This window comes from Cryptotermes secundus, unplaced genomic scaffold (genome assembly GCF_002891405.2).
Source record: "Cryptotermes secundus unplaced genomic scaffold, Csec_1.0 scaffold709, whole genome shotgun sequence".
Classification (NCBI taxonomy): Eukaryota; Metazoa; Arthropoda; class Insecta; order Blattodea; family Kalotermitidae; genus Cryptotermes; species Cryptotermes secundus.
The window spans coordinates 1,184,063-1,196,903 of record NW_019738358.1 but is presented as its reverse complement, the minus strand read 5'-3'; the positions used below and the strand labels follow the sequence as shown (position 1 = coordinate 1,196,903).

The window sequence follows — 12,841 nt, the reverse complement described above, 5'->3', positions numbered from 1 at the left end:
CTGATGGTGGAGCAACTGGTGGAATGAAGATTGGCAGGAGAAACCGAAGTACTCGGAGAAAACCTACTCCAGCGCCACTTTGTCCACCACAAATCCCACTTGACCAGACTCGGGATAGAACCCGGGCTGCCGCGATGGGAAGCCAGCGACTAACCGCTTGAGCTATGGCGCGGCCTAATTATGAGGTAAGTACAAATTAAAAAACATAATTTACAAAATACAGAAAAAGCCAGAAGTATTAGGTATGGCAGAATTTCATACAATCTTGAAACATCAACCAAACTGAAACAGAATTTTGAGAAGGAAACTTCTATAACGATGCTAGTACTGTTTTGCAATATTTCATCGAAGGACATAATATAGGAAAGGCACCAACATTTGATGTGACTTACGTAACGACGTTTTCAGTATCTCAGANTATTAACGGAGGGGCATGCGGTAACGTTGTTAGTTCAGGTACTAAGCTAAGAGCCTGAAGGTCGCGGGTTCGGCTTCCGATGAGGTAATTGGATTTTTCAATTGACTTAATCCTTCCTGCCGCATTATGGCCCCAGGGTAGACTCAGCCTCTAAAAGAAATGAGTACTAGGAATCTTCCTTGGGGTAAAGGGCGGCCGACGCGTGAAGCTCACCGCCATCTGTCAGACGATTATCTAGAAAATGTGAGAGCCTCGACGTCTAACAACCTTTTAGGGCGCCACGGCCTATTACAGGGATAGCTTTACTTTAACAGCGTGAGAGTAGCTGAGAGTACATAGCATGCAATGATTACATGAGAGTATATTATGAAGTCGATAGGACGTTGAAGTTATTGTCGTCTTTTTCTGGTGGGAAGTTCGATCATAGCATCTGTCCGAGTGTAGCCAGTCTCCCATCTGATCCGAACTCCGGACTTTCAGAATACGAACCAGAGGGTCTATAAGGAACGAAGTTCGATTATTATACATCGAAACAATCCTGAACTCGCTGAGAAGAGAATACGGTAAATTACTCTAACTTTACTGTGTTTGTAGACCCAAGAGAGGCAGCTGAATCTCCTCTTATTCGACAAATGATACCAAGATTGGAATTAATTACGAGAAACCATTTCGAAAATATTTGCTACATTATCAAAGGATTATTAACATCAGAGCATAACCTACAAATTCGCAATCCTGCGACAAGTGATGAGAACTCGTACAGTTGTCCCTATGCTTAACTAATTAAGCACTACGCCATGAAGGCGTATGGGGGAGTGAATGTATATGTCCATATTTTCTTGACCTCGGCACTAATTTGAGGTGAATGGTCAGCTTCACGCCCCGGCCGCTTTACTTCCGGGGAAATAGCGCCCAGTACCCATTGGATAGGAGGTGGGATGGGTCCCAGAGTCGATCCAAAGGACGTGGAGAAGAGAAAGTTATTGACCTTACCGGGACTCGAACCCTTTATATCCCTCTTCCTAGTAAAGGTTATAATTACCGTCTTGTTTGGATTGATAGACAAGTGTGTCATAAATCCGTTTCCAGGATACGAGTAGTGAAGACTGAGATTTCTAGTCTGAGTGTAACGGTGAACTATAAATTTTGTAGATCAGCAATTTGCGTTGTGTTGTCTGTAGTCCCGAAGTGTGTTAATAAGGTGTCAATAAATCCAATTATCCAATCCGGAACCCGTCTATAGGTCACGCCTACAAGTAGAAGATTTCTACCTTGAATGTAACACCTACAATATGATAATATCAGTGTTTAGCCCATCTCTCCTGTTTCAGATTCCAAAAGTGCTTCTGTCCGGTGACAGCGTATCTGCCTCCTTTGGAGGTTACCACGCCAGTGCCGGTTTAGGTGGAACCCTGGACGGGGGCCCTGCTGGGGGTCTATTTGCAGAGGCAGGTACTCCAGATGGTACAGGCGCATCAGCAGGGCTTGGAGGTTCAGTGGGTTCAGGAGGGGTCCTGTACAGCCAGGCTGGTGTCGGTGGCGAAGCAGCCACGGGGGGCGCTGCTTCTTCAGCGACGTCTTCAGCGGGCACTGACAACCGCCTGCCGCGCCCCACGAAGCGGCCCGCTGATTTCTACGATAACGTGTTTAACGTGAGTATCTTAAAGTCTACTCCGTGTAGAGGCGGGTTAGAGTAGCGTGTCGAAGAAAGCGAGGAAAAGGGTGTATAACTGAGACACCCTCTCACTGGGGGACATAAATTCAGGGTGCAGGTCCTCCAGGTTGGGGGACGTAAAGCTGACGACCTCGCTATACAACAAATTATTGTTGCAAAATCTAAAGAAGTGAAAACCCAGACGGCAAATCTGGCAGAATCCTCTAAGGAAGACTGCGGCTGAAAGAGTGTTGATATGACAATGATGATGATGAAGAAAGCAGTCTTCTGGGATTTGGCACCGTGTATATGTGGTGTTAACCGACGTTTCGGAGGAACGTATCGCCTCCATCTTCAGGGTAGGAGAAAAAATATAAGAAATCTGCAATGTACACATAGCTGTGTATATTTCTAACACAGTCTGCTTTTACCGATTCTCACGGTCTCTTCGCTTGCAGATTTCTTATATTTTTTCTTCTACCCTGAAGATGGAGGCGATACGTTCCTCCGAAACGTCGGTTAACACCGCATATACNAAACCGAAATTAACGGCCGTGGGGATTCGCTGCGCTGGCCACGCGACACCCTCTATCCTCAAAAGTTGGCACTAAACTTCGCCGACAAGCGGCGGTTGCTCGGTGGTATAGTTCGCCTGCGGACTAAAATCATCGAGTATTTTATTTATAATATTTAATAGTATTCGATGAAAGTGGGAAAGCAAACCGTTGATCTGTAATGTGCGGTTGGCTGAACTAACGAATTAACTGCATGCAGCTGAGTCTTTCTTGATAAACCTCTAGTCGCTCACCTACATAAAGAATTTCCAAACATTTTACGGAACCCGAGAGCTTATTACGGTGTTCACAAGGCCACTGGTCCCTATCCTGAGCCAGATAAATCCCTTCCATTCAAACTCATCCTATTTCTCCAAGATCCATTATTATATTATCCACCCACATATGTTTAGGTCTTCCTAATGGTTTCTTTCCTTCTAGTATTCCCAACAAAATCATATATGCATTCCTTTTCTCTCCCATGCGTGCAACATGCCCTGCCTGTCTCATCCTCTTTAATTCGATCATTTTAATAATATCTGGCGAAGCGTTCAAGTTACGAACCTCCTCATTATGCGAATTTCTCCAACCTCCTGTCATTTCATCCTTTTTGGGTCCAAATATTCTCCCCAGCACCCTGCTCTCAAATTCTCCTACCTTCATTTCGGTTGTCAGAGACATACTGACATCCATGCTCAAGGATTTATTGTCATAAAGTAAAATACTTGGTACTTTATTTACCTAAGCTCAAGAAAGCATTTCGACTCATACGCAACTTATAGTGTGTTTCTAAATAAATGTCGAGTTTTCCGTGGCCTATAATTTTCAGACCTTTAATGCTATGGAAGGCGCACATGTTGAAGTTATTTTGCATTCCACGATATTAATTCTAAGAGAAATGAAACTTTTTGAGTTACACTTTCAGATTATGTCAGAAGTTTTATTTTATTGCTTCCGGTTTGAAAATTGTGAGCCATAAAAACCACGACAATAATTCAGAATAACTCTCTACATAATTAGATACCAAGGGGTTCACATATTCACAATAGAATGAAATCATATTTAGCAGTGTTTCCATAATATCCTATATTAAAAGAAAAGTAAAACACAGGTTTCAAGAAGAACTTCTAAATAAGGACTCTTCATTGAAATGACTACAGCTGCTGACAGAAATGCTATAAGCAACATAATGATCATCACACGAAGTGTATGTCATTTCCTCGTCATGCTTACTGTCAGCTCTTTCGTGATATTGCAGTTTGGGTTCTGCAGTAACCGTCTGCCAGCAATTGTTACTACCTGCAATCTGCGCTTACAGCGCTCTAACGTTTCTCCGTGTTACCATAATCTCACGCAACTTCATTACAGTATAATACAGAAAGAAATAAACATGTTTTTGAGTAATGTAATAATCAGATTCGTAAACAGCTGTTTTAACGTACCATGTCAGATAAGGCACCTGTCCTCTTCTGTTTTACCCTTCAGCAAATCGTCTAATATTGTCACGTGTAGGGGTGACTATAGATGGAGATTGGATTGATTGATTAGATTTACTGGACCTTATATATTCACAACTCAGAACTTCAGGCTGTAGAGCGCTATCGCTATTCTACACATATTACAGTTTACAGTTACACACGCGCTAGGATTCTCAGTCTTCACTAGTCGTATCCTGGCAACGGATTTATAGCCGTCTCACTGTAACTTCAAATCTCACATGAAGTCTTCTTTGCACAGTGTAATCTTTTCTTCTCAATCACCTTCGACTGCCGTCTCCAGAACTCGATCAAATTTTCGCCAAAAAATCTCTTAAACGACATTCTCTGTCCATTTATAACCTCTAGGCAAGGACCATGCAGAAAACACAACATCTTTATCGTATACGTTTGTTTAATGATCCGTTGTCTAGCAATGAACGTCCTATTTCTGTGCGCGCACTCTTCCGTTGGAATGTGTTCACCGAGTCGTTGCCTAGCAGTTGGTCTGTATGTCACAATATTTAAAATCACTGCGTCACGCAAAGTTATCCACAACAGATCGAAGACCGCTGCTGTGTGCATGTTCTTTAATATTCCCCACTTCGATCTATTCCACACAACAAATTCAGAGTCACAGTAGCCCAATATAGACTGATAACCTGTTCGTATTCGGGCGCCGAACAGTGTCTCTAGCGATCACGTCCACGGAGACAAAACAAGGTCTTGCGCCACAGAGGTATGATGCGCGGTTCCAAATGTCAGCTCACTACGTTTCAGCTGTGCTAAAATACGTGCAGACACTTCCATGTTGCAACCAGCATTACTATTTGCTACCTTGGACTGTAACGTACTTACGTGGATCCTAGTCTATTTTTTACTGCCGCTATAATTTATACGGAATTCGTAACTATTCATGGATTTCCTTAAGTATCGCCTGTTGATGGCCTCTCTGGACAGAAACATGTTCAGAACTGATAAACAAAAGCATTTGTTTTGTGACAATCATCATCATCAGTAATCTGTCAGACGACAGGTCCACAGTCTCTTCCAAAACAATTCCTCCACTTAATGCGATCTAGAGCTTTCTCCTTCAAATGACAGTATCCTCTTCTGTCCCCAAGGTCATCCAGCATCTTCTTACGTCTTCTTCCTCGTCTTCTTGTCACTTCTATCCGCCCCTCTATCTTTCCTTCGATAACTTCTTTTAGAAGGCAGTTTCTGCGTAAAACATGACCAATCCAATTAGCCTTCCGTTTTCTTATTTCGTGTAGGATATTCCTCTGCTCACTGACTCTAATTAACACTTCTTCATTTCTCACATAATCGGTCCAACTGATCTTCTCCATCCTTCTCCAACACCACATTTCGAAACCTTCCAGATGTTTCTGATCTACTGCCCTAAGTGTTCATATGTCCATGTCTCAATTTGCATTTGTCGGAATACAAAGCTTCTAATCACTGGATGATCGTGAATAACGGAAAGAGTCGTGGCCTAATTTAAATTATTAATCAGATATTTGTTGGAGGTTCTGACCACAGTGGCCGCGCGGTCTGAGGCATGAACTGCCTTCGCCCACTTGAACATTGGGAGTCATGGGCTCGAATCTCACTGGAGGCATGGATGTCTGTGTGTGTTTATTCTGTGTTTCTGTTATCCTGTGTATAGGTAGCCGCTTTGCAACGGGCTGATATCCCATCCAAGGGGCTCTACCGTCTGTGTATAAGATTACTAAACTGGAAAAAGCGGCCACGGTGGGTTCGATCCCGAGTCTGGTCAAATGGGATTTGTGGTGGACAAAGTGGCGCTGTGGCAGGTTTTCTCCGAGTACTTCGGTTTCCCCTGCCAATCTTCATTCCACCAATTGCTCCACAATCACCCTCACCTTTTATCTGGGGCTGGTACAATAGGCCAGAAGCGGCTGCAGTACAAGGGCTAGGTTCTGTCCATTGTGTTCTCGAAAACAAATATATTGTTCGCTGTATCTTTGGAAATAAATTCCGTTACTTAATGAGCTTCTGACACGTCACACTAATGTTACCATAACAACATCATTTCACTGCTTTCAGATTCCTATCTCAGTGCTGCAAGCGGTGAACCAACTCCTAGGTAAGTCCTGAGCCTACAATTTTACATATCGCAAACTTGTAAAATTTTATATCAATCGAAAAAATCCAATGATATTTTGAATCGAACCCACTGCCTTCCGACTTGTAACATAATGCCTCAACCGACTACGCTACCATGTTCTCCTTGGTGATGCTGCAAGCCATAATGAAATTTGTGCTGTAAGAAATTCAAATGGTCGTATTTCAAATAACACGGCTCTCTGCATTACGTCAGACATGATACAAGAACGTTTATTTCTACACATGATTAGCTCTATATCATATATTTTTCAGTCTTAATGATAATTTATGATGAGATGTATCTGAAATGACTCGTGTGGGAACAAAAATTTTAAATAATTCAGATTAAATTATATAAAATATGTTTAGCACTGGACGCCCCTGAAGATGGTCGTTTGAGGCTGCAAAATGTGGCGCTTCGCAAGAATTTATTAACAAAATACTGGATACATTTGCCCATATTCTTCAACTGTATTCTGACTTTCATTATCCCTACAGTGTTATACAGAGTGTCCCAGGAGCAAAGTCAATATTATGGGAGGCCACATTACCTGTCATTCTAAACAATAAGTGTACATGTGTACAATTTTGAACGGTTTCCGAGATAGAGCTGTTTCACTGTACAGTTCCTAAGTTGTTGAAAACAAAGAGATATTACGTACTGTTTCTAATACCGAAATTTATTTTTCAAGTGACAAAGTTGGTACAGTTTACCTAGTGTAATACAGTTTCGAAAATTCCACCGTCAACGTCAATGCACTTTTCAACTCGTGTAATTTCATGGCGTGTTGCTCGTCTGTACAGTGTACAGTGTACAGTGTACAGTGAAATAGCTCTATCTCGGAAACCGTTTGCAATAGGACACATGTACATATACACCTTTTGCTTAGAATGGCCGATATTGTGACCTCCCAGAATATTGGCCTTTGCTCCTGGGACATTCTGTATCAAGGTCTCCATAAATGTGCCTAGATGGGGGGCAACAAGAAGCATGAGTAACATTACAGCAGCAGAAACTCGTGAACAGATATCAGTTTTGTATGTAGAGAAAAAAGACTACCAAATACTGAAGCATTTCAGACTGTTCTGGTTGCTTTGCCTCCTGCTCGACCCTGAAGTTGTAGGCAGTGTGTCTCTCCGAAGCAGATCAGGTCATGTAGGATTTATGGTGGACAAAATGACGGGGCGAGTTTTCTCCTACAGTCCATTCGCGGAGACGAGAGAGTCCTCGTAAACAAATGCACGCGGTATCTCCTTCGCTCTTTGAATGAAATCATGCAGCGATCACGTGATGCGTGTATCGTTGCAGGGGCGTCCAAAGTTCACTCTTCAGTCTGAATGCAGGTTAACGTCCGAATGCAGTGAGTACACTGAGTAACTGCGCGCTTTGTCCACTCTTTGCTGTCAGCTGTGGCGACTCGGGGCTTGTTTTGTTTACGCTAACTGTCTCGTCTCCGCGAAGGGACTATAGTACTTCGGTCTCCCCTGCACATTCGTTAATCCTTCCATCATCGACACTATATAAGATCCACACTGAGGGCCTTGTTTAATGTGAAGCTTAAACAAATACGCGGTGTTACAGCCCAGAAGATACCAATGTTTAATGGGTGTGACAGTCACTTCCACCTAGTGATCAGCGTTACGTCCACGTGACCCATATGCCTCCGTGGAATGGCGATTATCTGTGATCCCCCTAGGGCCACGACTGTGGAAACTGTTATACTGATTGCAGGTGGAACGTCTAAGAAAGGGGGTGCCAAGGAAGTGCACACCCGTGCTTATGCATCATCAGACTCAGCATCCTCGGCTTACGCTGGAGACGACGGTCATGGCTCCAACACTGCTCCACGGCGTACATTCTTCGACGACATATTCAATGTAATTTGTCTGTCTCTTTCTACCTACTTGATTCGCAGTTTATTCGTTTATTTCTCATGTGTGTCCGTCCGTCTGCCCATCCATCCTTCTCTCCGTCCATCCGTCCGTCATTCCTCCGACCATCCTTCTATCCACTCGTCCGTCCATCCTCCGTCCTTTCTTCCTTCTACCCATCCCTCCATCCATTCATCCATCCATCCAGCCAGCCAGCTATCCATTCGTCCTTCCTCCATCCATCCATCCATCCATCCTTCCTTCCTTCCTTCCTTCCATCCATTCATCCATCCAGCCAGCCAGCCAACCAGCCATCCATCCGTCCATCCTTCCTTCCTTCCATCCATCCATCCAGCCAGCCAGCCATCCATCCAGCCAGCCATCTATCCGTCCTTCCTCCGTCCATCCTTCCTTCCATCCATCCAGTCAGCCAGCTATTCATCCGTCCTTCCTCCATCCGTCCTTCCTCCATCCGTCCTTCCTCCATCCGTCCTTCCTCCGTCCATCCATCCATCCAAAGTATCTTTCTTTCTTATGCTCATTATGTCTCTCTTTTTCTTTTTACGGTATGTTCTTCTTTGGCACGTTCGTAACAAACTTGTAAAAATCTTCCTATTAGCATCACAATGCAACAGCATGTAACAACTCGATAATCGGTGACGGCTTCTCATTAAATTTGGTATTGGAAAGTTTTACTAAACTTTGCCCATACATTCTAAATGTTGTTCAAATCGGACAACGGACACTAGAGGGAAAACCTTCAGACCTTTCTGGATTCATCTCGAGGCTTAATTCTTTAAATACTCATCGAAAGTAAAATTGTGTGGAACAAAATTTATAGACAAAATCGAAAAATAAAAATATTGCATTCCCAACAGACATTTTGCACGTCTTCCAGTTTTCGAGATAACTAAACGAAAGGGATTTTTACGTAAAATCTAGAAGGAGTAACTGCGTGAACAGTTAAACACTATGAGTGCATTTCCTAGTTTTGTTTACTTCTCCCTTCCAATAATTTCTCTCTTTCTTTCCTAATCTCTTCTTTCTTCTATTCCTTTTCTCTCCCTTACTTTCTATTATTTTTTCCCCCAGTATATTTCCATTGATCCTTTATCCTTTGGCTTTTCTTTTCTATCTCCTTGTTATCATCTTTTCCTATTTTTCTTTCGTTTTCTTTTTCCCTTCTTTTTCGTTATTCAAATTGTTTTCCATTCTCTTTTTACCCCCTTCTTTACTTTTTATTCTACAGTTTCTTATTTCCTTCTTTATCCCCTTTTTTATCACCTTCCTTCTCTCTTCTTTTATTTTCCTTCATTATTTCCGTCCTTAATTCATTCTTCCGTTTTCTGTCTTTCGCGCCTTTCTTGTTTCCCTCTTAATTTTTCTCTCTTTCTCTTGTAAAATTTCCTTTTCATTTTTTCTTTTCTTTTTTCCTTCTTATTTTTCTTAATGTTTTATTTCCTTCTCTTTCTTAATTGCTTCTTTATTTTATTTTCTTATTATTTCCTTGGTTCCTCTTCCCATCAAATATAGTTTCATTTTTCACTTTTCTTTCTTTCCCGTTTATTTCTATTCTCCTTTCTTGTTCCTTTCTTCTGTTTCCTCTTCCTGTATCGCTGAGTTTGCTCAATAACTATTCCCTTGCATGGGTTTCAGCATGAAGGCTACCGAAGTTTCACGCTTCTCCCAGCTTTCGCACAAGCATACAGCATTCACAATGATTTCACTTTGTACCTGCAGTGCGACAGAGGGCTTCTGTGCTTTATAGAAACTGAAGAGAACTCTTTTGGCTTCGTGACGTCTGAAACACTAATCAGAATAGTAGAAAGACTATTTAACCTCGCGTGTATGAAATTGTATCTTGTGTACAGTAGCTGCACAGGAAATCTTACTTACTGAAGAAACCTCATAAACATTTTTTCCAGCAGTTTTGCATGATATTGTTAAAGTCAATAACAAAAATTATTCTGAAGGCCGTGGATATGTACTGTGCATTATTTGATCTTCGCCATAGTCAACATTAGTCTGACATAAGTAAATGTCTCCTTATTGCTACGGCCATTATAATACATGACTAAACACAATTTCCTTATTTTAATAAAATAAAAGAAGGCTTATGAGATAACATTGCTATCTGTCTCTGTCTGTTCATCTGTTCGTGTATCCTCATGATTTTGTAAGCTTTTGGGTCTTATGGGATCACTTTACTGTCTGTGTGTCTGCATGTCAGCCTAATTTATTTGGTTTTCTATGCGGTCCGTATGGTATAAAAGGAAAGTGGACGAATAATTCTTCACAGAATTTATTTTTATAATGGCAATATCATAATTCAAACTTCCGACAGTAGGAACTTTGGTTCGATCCCAGGACAGAAGTATCAATTTTGTGTCTTGTTTATTTATCTATAGTTCATTCAACTGCCTACACTACAAATTGATGGCTGATTGGATGGTAGTGATTAATTTACTGGATATGATATGCAACGAGGCAATGGTGGCCTTATTTAAGGTAATATCCCGGTATTTACCTTGAATGGCTGAGAAAGATCACNTATCCTATATCCATTCCTCTCCTACATCATTCGAGCTTCATGTCCTGCCCATCTCATCCTCCTTGACTTAATGTTTCTAATTATAATTGGCGAAGAGTACAAGTTACGAAGCTCCTCATTATGCAGTTTCCTCCAACTTCAAATCACTTCTTCTCTCTTCGGTCCAAATATTCTCAACACCCTCAGTCAAGTCCACCACTACTGACATTACCAGAAGGAAAACGTCGCTTCCCAACTTCCGGGCCGCTGGCTTGAATTCCAAAACGAAACCTGCATATAAGCAACAAGATGTGTGGGACATGTGATCATCAAATTAATTGGAAATTTTAGTTGAGAATTCTCAGATTGTTACAAAATTTCTAGGTCCGTCGTTCGGTCGGTAAATTTCTTCTTGGAGGGGAGAGAGAAAAAGAAAGAAATTTGGGAGGTAGTGAAACATTACATGGGGAAGGGACAAGAAATTATATCTCCGGTTTTGAAGGTTCCCAGGCAGTGCCCGTTCATCCTTCTGTAATACATACGATCGTGATTAATTTTTATGTGACGCTGGAAGGGCTGCACTTCATTGACATTTTAACTAACGTTGGGAGGGCTGCATGTGAGGCATGCAGTTTGGCTACCAACTCAGCATTTGCTGTAGGATCGAGGAAACCCACTGAAAATCCTGATCCTCTTGGGGGATCTAACCGCCTAAGTCTCTTTAATACAAAACACGGACCGCATAGAAAATGAAAAAAAAATTAAGGACACACAGACAGAAATGTGATCTAATAATGTACAAATTTATGAGGTACATACAGACAGATAGCAAGATGATTTCATAAGCCTCCTTTTATTATTCGAAATAAGCAAAATAGGCGAATGAGTTCTGGGAAAAACAACACTCGCCTCGTTTCCTTTGTTACGACACGAACCTCACGTAAAATGAAAAATTAGGGGGCTATTAAGACACACAGACAGCAAGGTTGTCCCATAAACCTCCTATCAAAAATTAGAGGAATTTAGAGAGACAGACAGAAACGTGATTTCATAAGCCTCATTTTATTATTTTCAAAATAAGGAATATAAGGTAAAAAGAAGCGGGATACTGAGGAAAGATAATATTAAAATGTATCTTAGATAAGTAGGATGTAAATAGTGATACTACTGTCAGATGACCTACAACAGGATAAATTAGTTGAGTGAGCAACGAGGCAAATTCGAAATGATGGACATCCACACAGAAAGAGCATTTGTAACACCTATGGGTAGCTGGGGGGTTACAATTGAAATGAAACCAGAAGGGCGTGTAGACTGAATTCAGTTTACCATAATGAGGTCATGTAGAGAGTAATTCTGGATACAGTAACGAATTTTCGGATTCCATAAAAGACGAAGAGTTCTTTTTTTACTAATTAAGTTATCATCTTGAGGTATGCTCCATGGATTTTGTGATATACAAGAGTTGTTCAAATGAAACCCATTCACGGCTCTCCTATGGAATACGTACCAGAAGTATGCCACGAGCTCTGCAACAGAACGGGCACCTGAGGTCAAACAAGAACATCATGAAAAGGGTAACTGCCCGCAATCGATGCGCTGAATCCGTCAAAATTCGTCTAATGAAATATCTTTCTGGTATATCAGTGAACGGGTTTCATTTGAACGGTACAATAATATGAAAATTTATCTTCCTCTGTTCTGTTCCAGATTCCGATTTCGGCACTTAGATCAGTAAATGACCTTCTAAACACGAAGAACCAAGGTGAACGGCGTTCCGTCCGTCTCTAACGTACTAAAGAAAACTTCTAACAGCTATACGTAGAGATTATAAAATGGAGGCGGGACCTGTAAAATAAACACGCCAACGGCACCGTGACTACTGAGGAAGCTTATAATTGTAGGAAATTACGGGCAAATGTCTTATTCTATTTCGTTTTGGCATAAACCTGTTGGTCGCACCCAAAATTTTACTTTGAAAAAGTTGTGTCAAAATAATTTTAGAATACCTTCTTAGGGACTAATGTAGTGATTAATACATTGATACTGAAATGTTCTTTCTCGGTTGTCCACACCCGTCTGCAAAGTGTCAAATAATTTTCACAAAGCAGTGAAATTGATTGTTGTACAAGTGGAGCAATACGTCTGACTTAGGAGCGTCTGTACCATCTATGTGCACATAGATCTATGCAATGGCACAGAATGCTG

At 41.5% G+C, this 12,841-nt stretch overlaps 1 protein-coding gene across 1 annotated transcript in view; it reads left to right on the top strand.

Moving 5' to 3' along the window:
- LOC111870864 (glycine-rich protein 1) overlaps positions 1-12,586 on the top strand; it is a 13,719-nt gene extending 1,133 nt beyond the window's left edge. Inside the window, exons 2-5 of the mRNA XM_023863457.2 lie at positions 1,750-2,070; positions 6,172-6,211; positions 7,964-8,109; positions 12,344-12,586. Of these exons, the coding sequence (XP_023719225.1) occupies positions 1,750-2,070; positions 6,172-6,211; positions 7,964-8,109; positions 12,344-12,424 (588 nt within the window). The 3' untranslated portion in view covers positions 12,425-12,586. The remainder of the gene's footprint in view (positions 1-1,749; positions 2,071-6,171; positions 6,212-7,963; positions 8,110-12,343) is intronic.
- The last annotated feature ends 255 nt before the right edge of the window (positions 12,587-12,841 follow it).